Source organism: Arachis hypogaea, chromosome 20 (genome assembly GCF_003086295.3).
Source record: "Arachis hypogaea cultivar Tifrunner chromosome 20, arahy.Tifrunner.gnm2.J5K5, whole genome shotgun sequence".
Classification (NCBI taxonomy): Eukaryota; Viridiplantae; Streptophyta; class Magnoliopsida; order Fabales; family Fabaceae; genus Arachis; species Arachis hypogaea.
Genome location: NC_092055.1, coordinates 120,798,055 through 120,821,664, shown reverse-complemented (window position 1 = coordinate 120,821,664; position 23,610 = coordinate 120,798,055). Strand labels below are relative to the sequence as shown.

Sequence of the window (23,610 nt, the reverse complement as noted above, 5' to 3'; positions counted from 1 at the left end):
TTCTTCCGCTTATGAAGCAACTCTCTAAGAAAACAGATGCAAGACCTGTGCTCTATGAGAAGTTCCACATGACTGATTGGTTCTAGAAGCAAGGAATTTCAGATACCTGTTGGACTTTGTAGGACTAAATTGTTTACCATCAAGCTACTTCTTTCTCCTTTTTCATTTTACTGAAAGAGAATCAGTCAATGTGAAAAGTTTACTCAATGTTAAAATTCAATTTCTTTTTTAATTGTTTGGGTTGTTCTAGTTTGTGTGTTGTTTATGTTATAAACTATGATGATAAAGATGGCAAACGGTGAATTTGTATGGAAATTCATGATTTTTTTTATTATTTGTTGTTGGTAACAATTTGTAATTTGGATTGTTTGTTAATTTTGGGGGTTTTGTTTTTTGTTTGTTGCTAATGAAGATTATTTCTGTTTTGTTGATTTTGGGAGTGATATTTTTTATGGTTTTTTTTGTCCAGGCACAAATTCAATCATAGCTTAATATCATTAACCTTTTAATTTTTCATTTCACTATGTTGCTGCAACTGATAGGATTGTGGTGTTTGTGTTCATTTTTGTGAGTACATACATATGTCATATGCATGATTAATCCTAATCGATGTAGCTTTCTAATTGATGTAGCTTCACCCCTCTAACAAAATATAAAGTTCTTGTAAATCTTTTAGTCACGATGAATCCTTGATTCCACCGTGATACAAATTGGTATGAATAAGCATAATGAATATTATAATTTTTTTCATTACATCTCAACATGATGATAACGAAATAGATGTAACAACACTTGAACTTACATTCATGTTAATATGTCTACAAAAAAATTGAGTAGCTTAAAAAAATCATGTGCACATTCATATAAACTTAGAAAGTTTATTGATGAATATCTAATTAAACCACCCAAACTCTCAAAGATGATCATCAAGATTTGACCGAAATAAGCATATGCATAAAAACAAAAGTTAAATTTTTTGTTTAAGCTTAGCATCAATAAGTGTTATCAACTAGGTCAGTGCACTCTTCCTACTAGCAAACTCTTGATCACGCTCCCTGAAATGGAGTTTTAGTTCCTTTATCTGACCTGCTTGAGAGACCAAGTTAGTTGTAGCTTCCTTCATCTTCGCTTCCAACTTCTCATACCTAGTGTGAGCAGGCGCAATTTTCCTCTCTTATAACAAAAGGCACATCCAAGCATTAACAAAAGCAAAAAGACACATTAATATTCTAATTGAGAAGACACATCCATACTAAAAAAAATGCTAACAAGAGTTTTAATAGAGACACACACTAATAAGTCCAACAGAGAAGAAAAGTTCACAAGTCTCGAAAAGTAACATCAAAGTTCTAAACAAAAGACACATCCATTAAAGACACATTCAAATAAGTTTTAAACAGAAGACACATCCAACAAAAGACATATCCAAACAAGTTTTAAATAGAAGATGCATCCATTAAAAATACATCCAATAAAAGACATATCCAAGCAAGTTAAACATAAGACACATCCATTAAAGATACATCCGACACAAAAAACACATCAACACAATAATGCCATCCCTAAAAATATCCAATTTCAATAAAATAAACCTCCAATTTTATGAAAAAAAAATAAAAAAATATAAAACATACAAATACCTTCCTGCAAATCTAAAAAATTAAAGAAAAATAAAACTAAAAGCAACTGCAAATTCCCTCTCCCAATGCTACCACTTTAAATGACTAAATTCAAACCCAATTTTAATTCAAGCAAAATTAAATTAGCTTATAACTATTTTTTTTTCAAAGCTCCCAAACCATATGAAAAATTAACATCCAATTTACTTGATAAGAAACACTGAATAATTAAAATCAAATAAACATCCATTAATTCAACAAAATCAAAGAACATCCGTTGAACACACATTCAAAAAATCACTTAGTTATATAGATTACAACTACTTTTTTTTATTCAGAACTCCAAAAAATCACTCTTAGTTGTGGGATAGCAACTAGTTATTTTTTCTCCCAAACTCTAGAAAATTACTCCGTACACTATCTTAATACTTCAAATTTAAATTGACTGCATTCAAACTCAATTTTAATCTGGAAAAAAGAAAACAAACGACCTTATATCTCTGTTTTTATCATGTAATTGTGAATTCAGTAAGAAAAAAACAATTATTAACGTATGCAAGAGCCTTCATGCAAAGCATAACGAATCAATATCATAGAAAATTCAGTACAATTCATATAATCAAACGTCTAACATTACTAAAAAGTAACATCTAGTAATTCAAAAAGCATCTTATATGAATATCTAAACCTAGTATATGAATCCTAAATAGATTAGCAATATCCTCTAACTACTAAAATCATAATTTTGTACTAACCTGTTAGAGCAGCAATGCTGGCGTACGAGGAAGAGACTGCACGGCGCGTCTTGGAGGCAGTACTGGAGTCGGCGTGAACCGGTGGAAAGATGGAGAGGGCAGCGCAATCCAATGAGTTCCAGTAGATAATGACCTCTCGGCGGCTAGGTTGTAATGCAATTCGAATCGGCGACGGAAGCGTCTAGCCTTGTCGTGGAGGACTCGCAGGTTGTAGGCAGCGTAGTCTTGTCCCGCGACACAGGTTAGCAACGTTGACTAGGGTTGGTCAAGAAGAAGAGACAGCGTGGGACGGTGGTGTTTCGGTGTGTCACACTGCCGTTGAGGGAGGGTTAGCGACGGAATTGAGAGGGAGACTAGGTAGACGAAGGTGGTGAAATGGTAATTAATGATTAGGGTAAATTGTGGTGGTTTGGGGTAGGGGTGTTTGATATGTTGGGCTTTGAGGTCCAGTCCAATAAATATTGGTAGAAATTGGCTGGAGCCCTCTTGATTACCTAACGGGATTGATAAAATTAATGAGACATTAGCAGTAAAAGGTATATATAGAAATTTTGTGACATTTTAAATTATCATAGCATTTATTTTGTATATATAAATCTCTTCTAATATGAATTCAATTCATATGATTACTGATGCAATAAAATTTTAAACAGAAATTAAATTATGTAACGATAATTAATTTTGATATACTTACAGTGTAAACGTTTTATATTGTCGTACAATTACAACTGTTCTTTTGAATGACTATTAACACGGTTAATGTAAAAAGTAGTTATTTTTGCTAATATAACGTTATATGATTGGAACATGTGTAAAACAATTTTACACTGACAATACATCATAATTAAATTCTAAAAATAATTCTTTTAAATTTACTATTTAAATAGCTATTTTTTACAAATAAATTTGATTGAATGATAATATTAAAAAAAATCACCTTATTTAATATGAACTTTGATATATTTACGTTGCTATGTTAATATGTTATACAAACACAATGCAATAAAATTGTACGAAATGTTTAACAACCATATTATGGGTATACTAAAATCAGTCACTCGTATAAAATATATGTTAAAATATAAATACATATTGAAAATAAATTAAATCATACATGTATTTATACACAAATATATTAGTGACTAATTTTAGTGGTTGACTTTGGTATATAAATATTTTTGAATGTCTAGTTACCAATGAAATATACCCGCTCAACAGTTATAACCGGAGCATTGGAGAAGTTGAGACGGAACAAAAAGTTGACTTGCAAAGTTTCCAGCATAGGTGGAAGGAAATTCAATATATTAGTGTTAGAACAAAAATATTTAAACACCGCAAAATGAAGATCAATAGATGAGTAAATGCATACTACAAAGTAATTGCATAACACCACCATTACACGAACCAAACTTGAACTCAGAAAGTTACTACTTCACTAAATAGTGTGGTGATGAGCGAGCTTGTGCAATTGTTTTTGATGATCATAATGATAATGATGAGTTGGGAATGATCCATTTGGAGCTAAGAGTGATGCAAATCCAATAGGTTGAGTTTGGTTATTGGGCCATGCCATGACATGCACCTCAATGGTCTCAAGTTGTTCTATTGCTACATTGAAAGTTTCGTTGATCTCATATTGGTTACAGCAATGAATAAGACCACCACTGCACACATTCTTTGGCATTATGCTTTTGCCTTCCAACCGAGATATCACAAGAAGGAATCCGCTTGCTATTGCCTCTTCATACAGTTCTCCTAACCCTGCACCTTCAGCTACTGAACCTCTCATCACTGAGTATATGTACACAAAACCCTGCAATAATAATGCTTTAATTAGCAACAAGAACAAGTTCTTTAGTTCACAAAGTTCCACAAGTGTTGTTTACCTCTTCGGTTTGCTTGATTTCCATTCCGAAGCGAGTTTCCGTATGTTTAGGGATCAACTCTATTGAAATTTCTGATAGTCCAGGTAGAAACCACAACCTTATACCGTGTATTATTTTGTTAGTGTTGTGGATTTGTTGCTTGCTACACACGCTTGTTTCTTTTCCAGAGAAACTAGTCTTCTCCTGTGTATCCACCTGGATGATATTCAATTTGACTCATTAATTATTTGGTTTAGTTTATTGAATAGCACAAGTTGAAATGAAAAAGGGGGAAAAATGTTATGTCCATGGCTTGGATAGAACCTGTTCTGTTTGGATATTAACAAAAACAAGAGGAACTCCGGAAGAAATTGCTGCACTAAACCAGGCCATGCACCTCGCCGTGGTAGCGTCCATGAACTGCTCGTTAACAAGGGGCATGAACAGAATGGAGCTGATCACTGAACACCATTGGTCAGGCAAATAGGTTCCAACTTTCATCTTCCAATCATATTTGATCCCACTCCTTCCAAATTCCCTGCCCTCCACGTTTATTGCTTTCATGCTCATTTCTGCAATGTTATTATTCGGAAAACGATTCTTGTTTAAATTAAACAAGAGTTATGCATGGACAAGGATCAGTATATTTTTGTTTAAATTAAGTTTATAGCTTGAGTGTGTGTACCTTGCAGTGCAGTGCACTGATCTAACGTAAGGTCTCCTAAATCCGCAACATGTCTGTCATCCGTTGTAGCTTGAATAGTATAGTACTTCCTCTTGAGTATGGATCCTTTTTGTTGCACAATACGTGCCTGCGGTTATAGTAGAGAAAATCGAGATTTTACATAAATTCGGAAGAGTAAATTAAATATGTAAAATGTGAAATCGAACAAGATTTAAATTATAGAATTGTTAAACCTAGTAGAAATTTTGTAAAATCGATTAACTCATTCAAAATCCTAATATTGAAAGATTTTAAGAGTTAAATTGAGATTTTAACTATTATGCCTGAAGTTTCACTGAGTTTTTATTGCCCCTTCTGACTTTTATCCATATGAATTCGACGCGGGGGTTAATCTTGCCAAGCTGAGAGATAAGCTCTGAACTGGCCTTGACCGGAGTAAAGGAATCATCATCGGCGTCGTGCTCTGAAAATCCTTCGATGATATCTCCTGGTAATGGCATGCTCTCGTCCCACTCATCTACCACCCCTTGCTTCACTTGCTTCACACAAACAAGAGTCTTCTGATCTGGAGTAGCCATATTCAATCTCCTTGTAGAGGAAACGGGATTTTGACCATTAGCTTGGATTGAATTCGAAGCCACAAGAACAGTGATTTCCCAAGGTGAATATGTTTAGAACTAATCATTTAACATTCTTACGAGGCAAATTTTTTGTTTGGGTTCTTTCGTCCTTATCCTTGTAGTTAACGTTTTAATATATGTTTTCAACATTTATTTCAGCTTATTGTATATTTGTAAACGAGTACCATAATGCCAAGACAGCTCTGGGCCTCTGGCCGGCTCCATAATCTCATTTAACGATTGCAGATTCTCATTAACTAGTTTTATTTATTAAAAAAAAATAAAAGAAGTGCCTGCTTCCGAATTCTGCATCTTAGTTTTGTATTCACGTACTGTTCTCAAGTTTCACAGCAGTTGAAACTTGTAGAAATGAATTTAGCTGTTCATATAGACACTAGAGTAAGTTACCAAAAAAAAATAGACACTAGAGTAACGCTCTGTAAGAATTTATATCAGGTACATTGCATCTCCTGCACATCTCTTCAACAACAGTCACTGCCTTGCTAAGTTTTCCCTTTCCACGCAAGTCCTTGACAAAAATGCAGAATGTGTCTTTGTTGATTACAAAGTTCTTATCAATCATGTCATAGACAGTCCTCAATGCCATTTCCTCATCCCCAAGATCACAATATCCCCCAAGCAAGCAATTGTACAAGGTGGTATCAAGGTCATGGCCGTTCTCAAGCATCTCAGATACAAGCCCTTCAACTTCTTGCATCCTACCATTCACTTTACAAAGACCACAGATCACTATGCTATATGATAAGAAGTTGGGTATGCAGCCCATTTGAGGCATCTGCTTCAAAAGATGAACTGCTTCATCCAGCTTCCCTATATCCACAAGAACTCTAAACACTGCATTAAAACTTGACACAGATGGCTTGATTCCCTTGACCACCATCTCCCTTATAAGTAAAAGGGCATCATCTGGTTTCCTAATTTTGCAATACTCATTGACTATGACACTGTAAGCCTTCAAATCCGGCCTCATCCCGCGACTATCCATTTCCTTCAGATGCATGATAGCTTCTTCAGACCTTCCCACAGTGCAAAAACCCTTGATGATGCTGGTGTTTGTGGTAACATTGTCTTCTAAACCATTCAATCGCATCCTAGTCATCATCTTCATGGCCTCGTCCACATTCCCACCCAAGCAAAGGCCTTCAATCAACGCATTGTAGGTCAACACATTTGGATGACAACCCTGTTTTACCATCTCTTCCATACACTCTAAAGCTTCGCGGAACTCACCTTTCTTTGAATATCCATCAATTAAAGTAGTATAAGTCACCACATCCGGCTTGCAACTCTGACCCCCTACTTCCACCATTCTATCAAAAACCCTCTTGGCACCCTCCATATCACGGTTCTTGCAAAACCCGTGAATCAAAGTGTTGTAAGTAACCGAATTGGGCGAACAGCGCATTTCATCGAACACCTTGAGTGCACTGTGGACCATGCCTATTTTGCAGAAGCCCCTAATCATGGTGGTATAAGTGAACACGTCGAGCTCAAACACACCCTCCTCCACAACCTGGTCAAAGATAGACTTTGACAAATTGATCCGATTGGCTCTTACAAGAACACCCAAGACGGCGTTACAGGATAACAAGCATCGGCCATGTGAAAAGCTCTTGGCTTTGTGGAACCAGTGAATGGCGCCCCTGATATCGCCGCGATTGCCGAGAGCAATGATGAATTTGCAAATCAAGGAGTCGGAGAGGTTGTTGGAGCGGTGGAGGAGGTGGTGGGCGGTGGAGAAGAGAGAGTGAGAGAGAAGGGAGTCGGTTATGGCGGCGTAACAGTGGCGCGTGTGAGAGTAGTTGTTGGGGTTGGGTTGCGGGTTGGAGGCCCAGTTGAAGAAGAATAGTGCGTGGTTGGGACTGCGTAAGTTCTTGATGACTTGGATGACCAATGGTTGAGTGAGGTAAGGGGAGAATGGTTTCAGTGCTTCACAGGCATTTGGGTTTTGGGGGTTTATGGTTTGAATCAGTGATGTAATGGAAGCTACGACGGAAGAAACGTTTGAAGATGGGTGAGTTGTGGCTTTTCTTACTGCCTCAGCCATCGGAAGTATTAACCCTATTTCAGTTGTATTCTATTACCCTGCTAAGTGCTAAATGATCAAAGGTACCAAGAAACTTCTACACGGATTATACAGAACATTTTCACATATGCTATTGTATTTTATTGGCATACTAGTATTCTTTAATTTTTCACCGTAGATATAATGAATAAAATAAGTTGGTGATGGAGATTAATAAAGACATCTTTTAATGTGTTTATGCGAAGATGTTGAACTCCGTAAGATGAGTATCAATCAATTCGTTTATCGAGAAATGAATCTTTTTGAAATGTGACTTAATGCCTTTGTTGTACAATTGATGATGCACATTCAAAGCAGTTCATATTGTGGTATTGTAGAAAGCTCAGTGTTGAACTTGGACAAGCTAAATATAGTGTTAGACACAGCAGTCAATTGGATATAATTATACAATTTTTATAAATTAAATTTAATTACATCTGTGTCTAATTTTTTTTTATATAAATTGTGGTATTGAATTTTAGTATTCATTATTAAGAGAATATTTAAATAACAATAGTATGAATAATAATTTTAAATTATTAATATTATTCATTGTTAAGAGGATATTTACTAAAGACATAAAAATAAACTAAAATAGTACAAACAATGCATGTTAAGGTAAAATGAGTATTGTGAAGTGAAAAAAAAAAATACTTTATTCAAATAAAAGAATGTTCGTTTACATAAATTTATTTTTGTATCCATATACTTTATATTCGTCTTAAATTCATGTAAGTTATAAACTTATATACTAATATTGATTTTGATATATAAAAAAATACATCAAATAATCTTTAATTATATTATATAAATACAAAAATCAACCACTAACTATATAAGAATATATATTTAGTATTCATGAAAGAGTTTAATTAGCTGGTTATATTTGATTCTTTTTTTATCCTAAATTTAATTATTCAGAGATGATAATAAATTTATTAAAAAATTGAGTAAAATAACAGGGATAAGTATTGTTTTGGTCCCTAATATTGAGGATCAAAATCGAAATCGTCTCTAATGTAATTTTTAACTTAGAATCGTCCTTAATATTGCATTTCATTTTAAATCGTCTATTCTAATAATTTTTTTTATTTTATTCCTAAACTACCCCTATTTTAATAAAAAAAATTATAATTTTAAAAAAATAAAAGAAAACGCGTTTGGGGGGAGGAAAAGGGTATACGAAGGGGGGACGGGAGGGAAAGGGGGAGGGACGGCGGCGGGGAAGCTTGGAGCCACCGTCGACGTCGTCGTGGCCGTCGCCGTTGAGAATCGCAAGGGAGAGAGGAGACGCGAGCCCCTGACGCCGCTGAACCTTAAGATTAGGACATGCCCAAAATCACAAGCCCATGAATTAATATTGGCAAAGCAAAAGAAAAGAAGGAAGTGGCTTAAATAATCAAGCAAGTTTCAGTTACCTACTCTCATAGTTAATAGACTTCAAATTACAATTCAATTAAGTTCATACCTAAGTAACCAAAAGCCAAACACGTGACTCCATGTATTGGTAACAGGAAGTGAAAATTAAAATTAATTTAATTTCTTGGTTACTGGAAGTGAGAATTCAATTCACTTTACTGTAATTAAAAGCTTCCACCAAAAGCTTTCTTCCTTCTCTCTTCTCTCTCCTTCGATCAAATCACATCATCTCCAAGAAAGAGAGAAAGAAAATAGAATGCACAGAAAGTGGGTTATGACCAAAGGCCACAAGCTCCATAGGAAAGCTATTCTCTCTTCTCTCTCCTCTCTCTTGCTTCGGTCAAATCACTCTTTCATAGAAGAAGAAAAAATGGAAGACATAGAGAAAAAAAGATTATTTCCACAGAAGAAAAGATTTGGAGAAAGGTTTCAAGATTTTGTTGCCATGGAAGGAAAGAAAGGCCTCGGTTCATGATGCAAATCTATCTTGAAGGCACAGCAAAGATTCATTTCCATTTTTATGAAGAAGATAGCCTCTAAGTCTCAGGTAGGGAAGAAGTAAAAATAGGAAGCTTAAAGCCAGCCTGAGTCAGACGCTCATCAACGTTCAGAATCAATTCTTGGGGCCAAAGTCAAGATCAATGGCCAAGATTGAAGAAAATAGATAAAAAAGTTTAAGAGAGGTACATGCATGTAGTTTCGATTTTTCCTCTCTCTTCCCTTTGTTCAAACCGTGACTTAGCCTATGTTGGAGAAGGAGTTGCTGGGTTGGTTAAACCAATTTCAACCTTGGAAACTTCCCCTTCTATAATAAGGGTGAATGGCCAAGAGTTGAGATCAAGGAGTGAGAGCACACGTTTGGGTACCCATAGCTCTTTGAGCTGTTCATTCTTCTCCTTCATGGCTTTCATTGAATATTTCTTTTTCTCAATTTAGTCTGTCTGTGTTTCATTGGTGAAAGGTAAAATGTGAGATTTTGTAAGAAAAAGCCAATGAGTGGAAAAAGGCAGAGAGTTAAAGAAAAAGTCATAGTTATCTCAGAAATTCTTTCTATGTATTTCTATTTTGTTGTCATGATCCTAAGGGGATTCCCTTGCAAGTTGGGTTAGCACTTTGCAGATTGAAAGCTAGGTTTGAGTCCTAGTCAAGTTCAGGTTGGGTTGGAATCTGGACTTGTTTCCTTGCAAGTTGGGTGAGCACTTTGCAGTTGAAAGCTAGGTTTTGAGTCCTAGTCAAATTTAGATTGGGTATAGAATCTGGATTTGTCCCAGATAGGAATGGGTAGTTCCTATGGAGAAATTGGTGTTTGTAATGTTGTGATAACATAGTGAAATTCTATCATTATTGTGATGGAGACTGGATGTAGGCCACATTGCACTCAGTGGCTGAACCAGGATATATCTGGTGTTAATTCTTTTTCTCTACTCCTTTCTCTGTTTCTGTTAATCTGGAGACGAAAACAGAAGTGTGTCTCAACTCGGCACAAGACAAAACAAAAGTGTCTCTCAACTCGACATTAGACAAAAGCAGAAATATCTCTAGAAGATTCTCTAAATGGCAGAAATTAATATTCAGCAAAAAGGGGCTAAGATTCAACCCCCATTCTCTTAGCCACTAATTACCATCAATTGATATCAGAGCTTGGTCTCAAAGAGATCAAGCTTCACAGCTTGGAGGAAAGATCCTGATGGCGGACAACATAGATTTCAACACAGTGGCTTATACTCTGATAGAAGGATAGTCCAACAACAGACCTCCATTCTTCAATGGGAAAAACTACAACTATTGAATTGAAGGGAATGGAGATTAAAAAGAAAAGAAAAGAAAAGAAAAGGAGGTGAAACTAAAAGTCAAGGTTGTCAACATGCTGAACTGTGCAACCAACTTCAAGGAATACCTGAAGGTTTCAAGATGCAAAACAGTAGAGGAAATCTGGGATATGCTCCAAGTCACACATGAGGGCTGATGAGCGGATTTTTTATACGCTTTTTGGGGTTAATTTCATATAGTTTTGAGTATGTTTCAGTTAGTTTTTAGTCTATTTCCATTAGTTTTTAGGAAAAATTCATATTTCTGGACTTTACTATGAGTTGTGTGTTTTTCTGTAATTTCAGGTATTTTTCTGGCTGAAATTGAAGGAGCTGAGCAAAAATCTGATTCAGGCTGAAAAAGGACTGCTGATGCTGTTGGATTCTGACCTCCCTGCACTCAAAGTGGATTTTCTGGAGCTACAGAACTCGAAATGGCGTGCTTCCAATTGCGTTGGAAAGTAGACATCCAGGGCTTTCCAGCAATATATAATAGTCCATACTTTGCATAAGAATAGACGACGTAAACTGGCGTTCAACGCCAGTCCTCTGCCCAATTCTGGCGTCCAGCGCCAGAAAAGGATAAAAAACTGGAGTTGAACGCCCAAACTGGCACAAAAACTGGCGTTCAACTCCACAAATGGCCTCTGCACGTGAATTGCTTAAGTCTCAGCCCCAGCACACACCAAGTGGGCCCCAGCACACACCAAGTGGACCCCAGAAGTGGATCTCTGCATCATCCATCATAGTTTATCCAATTTTTGTAAACCTAGGCTACTAGTTTAGTATTTAAACAACTTTTAGAGACTTATTTTGTATCTCATGACATTTCAGATCTAACTTTGTATTCTCTGACGGCATGAGTCTCTAAACCCCATTGTTGGGGGTGAGGAGCTCTGCTGTGTCTCGATGAATTAATGCAAGTATTTCTGTTTTCCATTCAAACATGCTTGTTCCTATCTAAGATGTTCATTCGCGCTTAACTGTGATGGAGGTGATGATCTGTGACATTCATCACCTTCCTCAAACCATGAACGTGTGCCTGACAACCACCTCCGTTCTATATCCGATTGAATGAGTATCTCTGAGATCTCTTAATCAGAATCTCCGTGGTATAAGCTAGAACTGATGGCGGCATTCATGAGAATCCGGAAAGTCTAAACCTTGTCTGTGGTATTCCGAGTAGGATTCAAGGATTGAATGACTGTGACGAGCTTCAAACTCCTGAAGGCTGGGCGTTAGTGACAGACGCAAAAGGATAGTAAATCCTATTCCAACCAGATCGAGAACCAACCGGTGATTAGCCGTGCTGTGACAGAGCGCGTGAGCGTAGTATTCACTGGAAGGATGGAAGGTAGCCATTGACAACGGTGATCCACCAACACACAGCTTGCCATAGGGGGACGTGCGTGCGTGAACAAGAAGACAGAGGAAAGCAGAGATTCAGAAGACAAAGCATCTCCAAAACTCCAACATATTCTCCATTACTGCACAACAAGTAACTTTTAATTTATGCTCTACTGGTTACTCACAGTTCAATTGATAAACATAATTGATTTCCTGACTAAGATTTACAAGATAACCATAGATTGCTTCAAACCAACAATCTCCGTGGGATTCGACCCTTACTCACGTAAGGTATTACTTGGACGACCCAGTGCACTTGCTGGTCATGTGTGCGAAATTGTAAGAGAGTAACAATTTTGTGCACCAAGTTTTTGGCGCCGTTGCCGGGGATTGTTTGTGTTTGAACAACTGACGGATTATTTTGTTGCTTAGATTAGGAAAAAAATTCTCTTTTTTGGTTTAGAGTCTTTTAGTATTTATCCCTTGTTAAAGCACTTTAAATTTATAGCTCAGTTATTTAGAACGTGGTGTTTATGTTCATGGTAATTGGCTATCATATTTTTTAAAAAAAAAACCTTTTTCAAAAATAATTTTTCTATTAAATCCTGTGCCAAACTTTAAGTTTGGTGTTTTCAAAAATAATCTTTCTTAAAATTTTCGAAAATTCCATAACTCATTTGGCTAGAGCGTTAATCTGTGTTCTTGGTAATTGGGTTAGAATCTTTTATACTCTTTTCAAAACCTTCTTTTTCATAAATAATATTTTCTCTATTAAATTGTGTGCCAAACTTTAAGTTTGGTGTTTTCTTGTTGAATTCCCTTTGGTTTTCGAAAATTTTGGTTTGGTTTTCTAAAAATTTTAAGTTTGGTGTTCTTTCTTCATGTTCTTGTGTTCTTGTGAGTCTTCAAAGTGTTCTTGAGTTTTTCTTGTGTCTTGATCTTAAAATTTTTAAGTTTGGTGTTCCTTGGTGTTTTCCCTCCAAAATTTTCAAAAACAAGGAGCATTAGATCTAAAAATTTTAAATCTTGTACTATCTTATTGTTTTTCTCTCTCCTCACTAAATTCAAAAATATCTTTTCAAAATATCTCTTCTAACTTCCTAACTTCTTATCTTTTCAAAATTTGTTTCAACTAAACAACTAACTTTGTGTTTGTTTCTTAACTTTTTCAAAACTACCTAACTAACTCTCTCCCTCTAATTTTCGAAAATATCTTCCCTCTTTTTCAAAAATTTCTCTTTTTTTAACTAATTAATTTTTATTTTCTTTTACGAAAAAAAAATATTTTAATTTCAAAATTCAAATTCTTTTTAGTTATTTTATTTTATTTAAGTATTTACTTCTTATAAAATAAAATAAATAAAAAGATAATTCAGTCCAAGTTATATCCATATATCCATCATGGACATAAGTGGAAATGAACAGTTCAGGAGGACTCTGGGGTCATATTCTAACCCCTCTACTGCTTCATATGGGAGTAGCATATGCATACCCTCCATTGGAGTTAGTAGCTTTGAGTTGAATCCTCAGCTCATTATCATGGTGCAGCAAAGTTGCCAGTATTCCGGTCTTCCACAGGAAGAACCTATATAGTTTCTGGTACAGTTTCTACAGATTACTGACACAGTACATGATAAAGAAATAGATCAGGATGTCTACAGACTATTACTATTTCCATTTGCTGTGAAAGATCAAGCTAAGAGGTGGTTAAATAACCAACCTAAGGCCAGCATAAGAACATGGGAACAGCTGACAGAAAAATTCCTGAATCAGTATTTTCCCCCAAAAAGGATGACACAGCTAAGGCTGGACATCCAAGGCTTTAAACAAGGAGATAATGAATCCCTTTATGATGCCTGGGAGAGATACAGAGAGATGCTACGAAAATGCCTCTCTGAAATGTTTTCAGAGTGGGTTCAGTTAGACATCTTCTACTATGGGCTTGCAGAAGGAGCTCAGATGTCTCTAGATTACTCAGCTGGTGGATCTATCCATATGAGAAAGACAATCGAAGAGGCTCAAGAGCTCATTGATACAGTTGCCAGGAATCAGCATCTGTATCTAAGCAGCAACCCTTCCATGAATGAAGAGGTTAAAACAGTAACTGCTGAATTCAGTACTGTAAAACAAGCTGCTGAATTCAATCAGCAATTGGATTTTCTAACAAAACAGCTAGCTGAATTCAAAGATAGGCTACAGGAGACAAGGATAGCTAATATACATATGGACGAACAGTTTAAGCAAACAAAGCAGCAGCTATCAAGGCAAATAGTAGAAGAATGCCAAGCAGTTCAATTAAGAAGTGGGAAAACATTAAATACCCCACCTCAAGGCATCAAAAATTCAAGAAATAAGCGACCCACCAAAGATTCACCTGAGGACAATAAGAGCCCAGGGAAAAATGATTCTGGCACTAAAACGCCAGAAAATGGGTGGAAGGCTGGCGCTGAACGCCCAGACCATGCCCAAAACTGGCGTTCAGCGCCAGAAACAAGGCAGGATTGGCGTTCAACGCCAGAAATGGGCAAGAATCTGGCGTTGAACGCCCAAATGGGGGCATAATCCAGCGTTGAACGCCCAAAATGGGCACATTTCTGGCGTTCAGGCACCAGGAACAGACAGTGAGTTGGCATCTAACGTCACTCCAGCTTCTGACTCTGGTACTCAATTGCCAGTGAGGGATCAGACACACACAAGTGCTGATAACAACCCCTCTAAAAAGGCTTCTTTAACCACTAAGGTTGAAGAATATAAAGCCAAGATACCTTATCCTCAAAAACTCCGGAAAGAGGAGCAGGATAAGCAATTTGCTCGCTTTGCAGATTATTTAAGGACTCTTGAAATAAAGATTCCATTTGCAGAGGCACTTGAGCAAATACCTTCTTATGCCAAGTTCATGAAAGAGATCTTGAGTCATAAAAAGGAGTGGAGAGAAACAGAAAGAGTTCTCCTCACTGAAGAATGCAGTGCAGTCATTCTGAAAAGCTTTCCTGAAAAGCTTAAAGACCCTGGGAGTTTTCTGATACCATGCACATTAGAAGGTGATTGCACCAAGACAGCTTTATGCGATCTTGGGGCAAGCATCAACCTAATACCTGCATCCACTATCAGGAAGCTTGGCTTAACTGAAGAAGTTAAACCAACCCGGATATGTCTCCAACTTGCTGATGGTTCCACTAAATACCCATCAGGCGTGATTGAGGACATGATTGTCAGAGTTGGGCCATTCGCCTTTCCCACTGACTTTGTTGTGCTGGAAATGGAGGAGCACAAGAGTGCCACTCTCATTCTAGGAAGACCCTTCCTAGCAACTGGACGATCCCTCATTGACGTCCAACAGGGGGAAATAACCCTGAGAGTCAACGATGACGAGTTCAAGTTGAACGCTGTCAAAGCAATGCAGCATCCAGACACATCAACAGACTGCATGAAAGTTGATCTCATTGACTCTCTAGTAGAAGAGATCAACATGGCTGAGAGTCTCGAATCAGAGTTGGAAGACATCTTTAAAGATGTTCAGCCTGATTTGGAGGATTCAGAGGACATGAAAGAGCCTCTGAACTTTCTTCTGAAAGAGGAAAAACCTCATAAACCCGAGCTCAAGCCACTACCACCTTCCTTGAAATATGCATTTCTGGGAGAAGGTGACACTTTTCCAGTGATCATAAGCTCTGCTTTAAATTCACAGGAAGAGGAAGCACTTATTCAAGTGCTAAGGACACACAAGACAGCTCTTGGGTGGTCCATAGGTGACCTTAAGGGCATAAGCCCAGCTAGATGCATGCACAAAATCCTATTGGAGGACAATGCCAAACCAGTGGTTCAACCACAGAGGCGGCTAAATCCAGCCATGAAGGAAGTGGTGCAGAAAGAGGTCACCAAATTACTGGAGGCTGGGATTATTTATCCTATTTCTGATAGCCCCTGGGTGAGCCCTGTTCAAGTCATCCCAAAAAAGGGAGGCATGACAGTGATTTATAATGAAAAAAATGAACTGGTTCCTACAAGGACAGTTACAGGGTGGCGCATGTGTATTGACTACAGAAGGCTCAATACAGCCACCAGAAAGGATCATTTTCCTTTACCATTCATAGACCAGATGCTAGAGAGACTAGCAGGTCATGATTATTACTGCTTTTTGGATGGCTACTCAGGCTATAACCAGATTGCAGTAGATCCCCAGGATCAAGAGAAAACAGCATTCACATGTCCATCCGGAGTGTTTGCTTATAGAAGGATGCCATTTGGGCTATGTAATGCGCCTGCAACCTTCCAGAGATGCATGCTCTCTATTTTCTCTGACATGGTGGAAAAATTTCTGGAAGTCTTCATGGATGACTTCTCAGTATATGGAGACTCATTCAGCTCCTGTCTTGATCACCTGAAACTTGTTCTGAAAAGATGCCAAGAAACCAACCTAGTTTTAAACTGGGAAAAGTGTCACTTCATGGTGACTGAAGGAATTGTTCTTGGGCATAAAATCTCAAACAAGGGAATAGAGGTGGATCAAGCAAAAATAGAGGTAATTGAAAAATTACCACCACCTGCCAATGTTAAGGCAATCAGAAGCTTTCTGGGGCATGCAGGATTCTATAGGAGGTTTATAAAGGATTTTTCAAAAATCGCAAAACCTCTAAGCAATCTGCTAGCTGCTGACACGCCATTTGTGTTTGACACAGCATGCCTGCAGGCGTTTGAAACGCTGAAAGCCAAGCTGGTCACAGCACCAGTCATTTCTGCACCAGACTGGACATTGCCATTTGAGTTAATGTGTGATGCCAGTGATCATGCCATTGGTGCAGTATTGGGACAGAGGCATGACAAGCTTCTGCATGTCATTTATTATGCCAGTCGCGTTCTAAATGATGCCCAGAAAAATTACACAACCACAGAAAAAGAACTACTTGCAGTGGTTTACGCCATTGACAAGTTCAGATCATACTTAGTAGGATCAAAAGTGATTGTGTATACTGACCATGCTGCTCTTAAATATCTTCTCACAAAGCAGGATTCAAAACTCAGGCTCATCAGATGGGTATTGCTTCTGCAAGAGTTTGATATAGAAATAAGAGACAGAAAAGGGACAGAGAACCAAGTGGCTGATCATCTGTCCCGGATAGAGCCAATGGAAGGGACGTCCCTCCCCTTTCTTGAGATCTCTGAGACGTTCCCTGATGAGCATCTATTTGCCATTCAGGAAGCACCATGGTTTGCCGATATTGCAAACTATAAAGCTGCAAGGTTCATACCCAAGGAGTACAATAGAATACAAAAAAAAGAAACTAATTACTGATGCAAAGTACTACTTGTGGGATGAGCCCTATCTCTTTAAGAGATGTGCAGACGGAATTATCCGTAGGTGTGTCCCCAGAGAGGAAGCACAGAGAATCCTATGGCATTGCCATGGATCTCAATATGGAGGCCATTTCGGAGGTGAGCGAACAGCCACCAAGGTCCTCCAATGTGGCTTCTATTGGCCCACACTCTATAAAGATTCCCGAGAGTTTGTACGTAATTGTGACAGTTGCCAAAGAGCTGGTAATCTGCCTCATGGTTACGCCATGCCTCAACAAGGAATCTTGGAAATTGAGTTGTTTGACGTATGGGGAATTGACTTCATGGGACTTTTTCCACCATCATACTCAAACACTTATATTCTGGTGGAAGTTGACTATGTATCAAAATGGGTTGAGGCTATTGCCACACCCACCAATGATACTAAAACAGTGCTGAAGTTCCTCCAGAAACATATTTTTAGCAGGTTTGGTGTCCCTAGAGTACTAATCAGTGATGGGGGCACTCACTTCTGCAATAAACAGCTTTACTCTGCCATGGTTCGGTATGGAATTCGCCACAAGGTGGCCACTCCATATCATCCACAAACCAATGGGCAGGCTGAAGTCTCTAACAGAGAATTAAAGAGAATCCTGGAACGGACAGTAAATACCCGTAGAAAGGATTGGGCAAGGAGCTTGGATGATGCTCTGTGGGCTTACAGAACAGCATTCAAGACCCCTATAGGGACCTCTCCATACCAACTGGTGTATGGTAAGGCATGTCACCTGCCCGTGGAACTGGAACATAAGGCCTACTGGGCAACCAGATTCCTAAATTTTGATGCCAAATTAGCAGGAGAAAAAAGATTGCTCCAGCTAAATGAGCTAGAGGAGTTCAGATTCACAGCTTTCGAAAATGCCAAGCTATATAAAGAAAAATAAAAAAAGTGGCATGACAGAAAGCTGTCATCTAGAATCTTTGAACCAGGACAGAAGGTTCTGTTGTTTAACTCTAGACTCAGGCTATTCCCCGGGAAACTGAAATCCCAGTGGAGGGGACCATACGTGATTACAAGTGTATCACCATATGGTTATGTGGAGCTCCAAGATATTGATTCTGATAAGAAGTTCATTGTCAATGGACAGAGAATCAAGCATTATCTTGAAGGCAACATTGAGCAAGAATGCTCAAGGCTGAAGCTAGATTAAAAGCTCAGCAAGGTCCAGCTAAAGACATTAAAGAAGCGCTTGTTGGGAGGCAACCCAATTTTTATTTATTTTCATGGTTGTTCATGTTTTATTAGGTTCATGATCATGTGGAGTCACAAAATAAATATAAAAAAATTGAAAACGGAATAAAAAACAGCAGAAGAAAAATCACACCCTGGAGGAAGCACCTGTCTGGCGTTCAACGCCAGAACAGAGCATGGTTCTGGCGCTGAACGCCCAAAATGGGCAACATCCTGGCGCTGAACGCCCAGAACAAGCATGGTTCTGGCGTTCAACGCCAGAAATGGCTAGTAAATGGGCGTTGAACGCCCAAAATGGGCACCAACCTGGCGCTGAACGCCCAGAGTTGTGTGCAAGGGCATTTTGCATGCCTAAATTGGTGCAGGGATGTAAATGCCTTGACACCTCAAGATCTGTGGACCTCACAGGATCATTTCAAGATCTGTGGACCCCACAGGATCCCCACCTTCCCTCCTCATAATCCTAGTTTTTTCTTTCCACATCTTCTTCTTCATCTATTTCCTCTTCTTTTGCTCGAGGGCGAGCAACATTCTAAGTTTGGTGTGGTAAAACAATTATGTGAAGGATCTATAGCTCAGTGGTAGAACATGTGACTGCAAATCAAGAGATACCTCAGGGGATGCACTTCCATCCACATAATTATTGGAAGCAACTGAGGATAGAAATACCAAAAATCACTAGGAATCAAGCCACAAAGGCAAGAAAGAGACATAAAAGAGCTCAAGAACATCATTGGTGCCTCAAGAAGGAAATGCCATCATCACTAAGGTGGACTCGTTCCTTGTTCTTACTTTCTCTGTTTTTCGTTTTCTCTATGCTAAGTGCTTATCTATGTTTGTGTCTTCATTACATGATCATTAGTAGTAATCAGTGTCTAGTTTGATTTTATCCCCAATTAAGTTATAGTCTATTTTTCTTATCATCAACAAACATGAATAAAATAGTAGATCTTTTGAATAAGAGGTAATAAAATTTCGAGTTTTTAATAAGAAAAATTCTAATTAGTAACATGTGGTGGCAATGCTTTCTGTCTTCTGAATGAATGCTTGAACAGTGCATATGTCTTTTGAATTTGTTGTTTAAGACTGTTAAATATGTTGGCTCTTGAAAGAATGATGAACATGAGACATGTTATTGATAATCTGAAAAATAAAAAAAAAATGATTCTTGAAGCAAGAAAAAGCAGCAAAGAACAAAGCTTGCAGAAAAAAAAAATAATAATAATAGAAAGAAAAAGAAAAAGCAAGCAGAAAAAGCCAAAAGCTCTTAAAACCAAGAGGCAAGAGCAAACAGCCAATAACCCTTAAAACCAAAAGGCAAGGGCAAATAAAAAGGATCCCAAGGCTTTGAGCATCAGTGGATAGGAGGGCCTAAAGGAATAAAATCCTGGTCTAAGCGGCTAAACCAAGCTGTCCCTAACCATGTGCTTGTGGCGTGAAGGTGTCAAGTGAAAACTTGAGACTGAGCGGTTAAAGTCAAGATCCAAAGCAAAAAGAAGAGTGTGCTTAAGAACTCTGGACACCTCTAATTGGGGACTTTAGCAAAGCTGAGTCACAATCTAAAAGGTTCACCCAATTATGTGTCTGTGGCATTTATGTATCCGGTGGTAATACTGGACAACAAAGTGCTTAGGGCCACGGCCAAGACTCATAGAATAGCTGTGTTCAAGAATCATCACACTGAAATAGGAGAATCAATAACACTATCTGAATTCTAAGTTCCTATAGATGCCAATCACTCTGAGCTTCAATGGATAAAGTGAGATGCCAAAACTGTTCAGAAGCAAAAAGCTACTAGTCCCGCTCATCTAATTAGAATCTGAGCTTCAATCAAAAACTCTGAGATATTATTGCTTCTCAACCTATTAGTCTTCTATTTTATTTGTCTAGTTGCTTGAGGACAAGCAACAGTTTAAGTTTGGTGTTGTGATGAGCGGATTTTTTATACGCTTTTTGGGGTTAATTTCATATAGTTTTGAGTATGTTTCAGTTAGTTTTTAGTCTATTTCCATTAGTTTTTAGGAAAAATTCATATTTCTGGACTTTACTATGAGTTGTGTGTTTTTCTGTAATTTCAGGTATTTTTCTGGCTGAAATTGAAGGAGCTGAGCAAAAATCTGATTCAGGCTGAAAAAGGACTGCTGATGCTATTGGATTTTGACCTCCCTGCACTCAAAGTGGATTTTCTGGAGCTACAGAACTCGAAATGGCGTGCTTCCAATTGCGTTGGAAAGTATACATACAGGGATTTCCAGCAATATATAATAGTCCATACTTTGCAAACGAATAGACGACGTAAACTGGCGTTCAACGCCAGTCCTCTGCCCAATTCTGGCGTCCAGCGCCAGAAAAGGATAAAAAACTGGAGTTGAACGCCCAAACTGGCACAAAAACTGGCGTTCAACTCCACAAATGGCCTCTGCACGTGAATTGCTTAAGTCTCAGCCCCAGCACACACCAAGTGGGCCCCAGCACACACCAAGTGGGCCCCAGAAGTGGATCTCTGCATCATCCATCATAGTTTATCCAATTTTTGTAAACCTAGGCTACTAGTTTAGTATTTAAACAACTTTTAGAGACTTATTTTGTATCTCATGACATTTCAGATCTAACTTTGTATTCTCTGACGGCATGAGTCTCTAAACCCCATTGTTGGGAGTGAGGAGCTCTGCTGTGTCTCGATGAATTAATGCAAGTATTTCTGTTTTCCATTCAAACACGCTTGTTCCTATCTAAGATGTTCATTCGCGCTTAACTGTGATGGAGGTGATGATCTGTGACATTCATCACCTTCCTCAAACCATGAACGTGTGCCTGACAACCACCTCCGTTCTATATCCGATTGAATGAGTATCTCTGAGATCTCTTAATCAGAATCTCCGTGGTATAAGCTAGAACTGATGGCGGCATTCATGAGAATCCGAAAAGTCTAAACCTTGTCTGTGGTATTCCGAGTAGGATTCAAGGATTGAATGACTGTGACGAGCTTCAAACTCCTGAAGGCTGGGCGTTAGTGACAGACGCAAAAGGATAGTAAATCCTATTCCAACCGGATCGAGAACCAACCGGTGATTAGCCGTGCTGTGACAGAGCGCGTGAGCGTAGTATTCACTGGAAGGATGGAAGGTAACCATTGACAACGGTGATCCACCAACACACAGCTTGCCATAGGGGGACGTGCGTGAGTGAACAAGAAGACAGAGGAAAGCAGAGATTCAGAAGACAAAGCATCTCCAAAACTCCAACATATTCTCCATTACTGCACAACAAGTAACTTTTAATTTATGCTCTACTGGTTACTCACAGTTCAATTGATAAACATAATTGATTTCCTGACTAAGATTTACAAGATAACCATAGATTGCTTCAAACCAACAATCTCCGTAGGATTCGACCCTTACTCACGTAAGGTATTACTTGGACGACCCAGTGCACTTGCTGGTCATGTGTGCGAAATTGTAAGAGAGTAACAATTTTGTGCACCAAGGGCACCATACAAAAGAAACCAGAAGTGACATGCTGAGCAAAGTGTATGAGATGTTCTCTATGAAGGAATGAGAATCAATTGATGACATGTTCGAGAGATTATTTATCATCATTAATAGCTTGGATGCTATGGGGATTACTCATTCCGAACAGATGCTAGTGAGAAAAATCTTGAGAAGCTTGATAAGAGAGTGGAAAGTCAAATGACCTATAATGAGTTGAGAGAAAAGTTACTAGCATATGAAATAAAAAAAATAATGATGATACAAAAAAAAAAAAAGAAAGAAGTGGCTCTTAAATCTTGCACTGAATCATTGGATGATGAATTCAGCGACTGTTTATAAAATTAAGAGTTTGTATGTTTTGTTAGGAAACTTAGAAGGATGATGAAACTCAAAGGAAGAAGCAGAGGTGGCAACTCAAAGGAACCAAAAACGAAAGGACTTATGGCTTCTTGGGAGGATCTCAAGATTGACTCAGATGAGGAAGAAGACTCGTAAGATAGAGCACAAATCTGTTTCATGACTGATGAAGATCAACAAGAAGAGGTAAATTACTATGACTTATCTCTTGATGATTTGCATGTGACTATTGATGATCTCACTCACCTTTATGAAATATTGCTGTATAAATACAACAAATATAAATCTGAGAATGAAGTTTTGAAAGTTGAAAATGAGTTTTTAAAAGAAAAGGTGAAGGAGACCAAATGTGCTTTTAATTTCATTGAAGAAAATAGATTTTTGAAATCTGAAATTGAAAAGTTCAAAGGAAAGCACATTATTAATCCTTCTCAAGAACTTGTTGCTGAAAATAAAAGATTAAATAAAGTGATCAAAGTTTGAATAATGATTTAGCAAAATTTCTACATAGTTCAAGCAACTTGGATAAATTACTTGCTAATTAAAGACCGTTATTCAAAAAAATCAGGTTTAGGGTATGTAACAAAAATGATGCAATTTTTTGAAAAAATCACTTGCAAAATTTTCAGCATCATTTTCAAGAATAAAATCATCATTTGATAAATCTAGTCTTGAATGTTCATCTAACCTTGATGCTGATTTTGAAAAGCTAAATTTTGATAAAAATACATCTTATTCAAAATCTGAACCTGCTTCAAATAAACTCTGGTCTAGGTTACATCTCTAACAATGAGGACGTTTTTAGAAAATTTCTCTTTCACAAAAGAGCCTCACGTTCTAGAAACCCATTTGTGTCAAGAAATTCTGGTTTAAGATTTTTGGCAAAAGGAGGTACTAATGTTGGAGATGGATCTTTTAAAAGAAATGCACCCTTTCAAATACCAGAAAATTCAAATCTTTTGATCACCATCAGCATCATATCTTAAAGTGTTTTCAGCAATATGCTCACACAAATAACTGTTTTAATTGCAA

At 37.8% G+C, this 23,610-nt stretch overlaps 2 protein-coding genes and 1 long non-coding RNA gene across 3 annotated transcripts; all 3 read right to left on the bottom strand.

The window, feature by feature from the left end:
- Window positions 1-781: 781 nt before the first annotated feature.
- LOC140182560 (uncharacterized) lies at window positions 782-2,805 on the bottom strand. Its single transcript, XR_011878377.1, has 2 exons — window positions 2,375-2,805; window positions 782-1,173 (listed from the first exon to the last, which is right to left on the bottom strand). It is a non-coding gene; the product is annotated as an uncharacterized lncRNA (long non-coding RNA).
- Window positions 2,806-3,809: 1,004 nt separating this feature from the next.
- Window positions 3,810-5,502, bottom strand: LOC112786249 (uncharacterized). Its single transcript, XM_025829648.1, has 5 exons — window positions 5,248-5,502; window positions 4,925-5,051; window positions 4,564-4,811; window positions 4,261-4,455; window positions 3,810-4,187 (listed from the first exon to the last, which is right to left on the bottom strand). Exons 1-5 carry the CDS (start codon window positions 5,500-5,502, stop codon window positions 3,810-3,812), a joined length of 1,203 nt encoding a protein of 400 aa, XP_025685433.1.
- Window positions 5,503-5,968: 466 nt separating this feature from the next.
- LOC112786248 (uncharacterized) lies at window positions 5,969-7,612 on the bottom strand. The gene has a single exon (XM_025829647.1). It carries the CDS (start codon window positions 7,610-7,612, stop codon window positions 5,969-5,971), a length of 1,644 nt encoding a protein of 547 aa, XP_025685432.1.
- Between the last annotated feature and the right edge of the window lie 15,998 nt (window positions 7,613-23,610).

Excerpts from the sequence above, each read along its gene's own strand:
- LOC112786249 (XM_025829648.1), bottom strand. The coding sequence starts at position 5,502 with ATGGCTACTCCAGATCAGAAGACTCTTGTTTGTGTGAAGCAAGTGAAG. Across the intron at positions 4,812-4,924 it reads TCAGTGCACTGCACTGCAAG|AAATGAGCATGAAAGCAATA; the intron begins GTACACACACTC and ends ATAACATTGCAG. Across the intron at positions 4,188-4,260 it reads AAATCAAGCAAACCGAAGAG|GGTTTTGTGTACATATACTC; the intron begins GTAAACAACACT and ends TTATTATTGCAG.
- LOC112786248 (XM_025829647.1), bottom strand. The coding sequence starts at position 7,612 with ATGGCTGAGGCAGTAAGAAAAGCCACAACTCACCCATCTTCAAACGTT.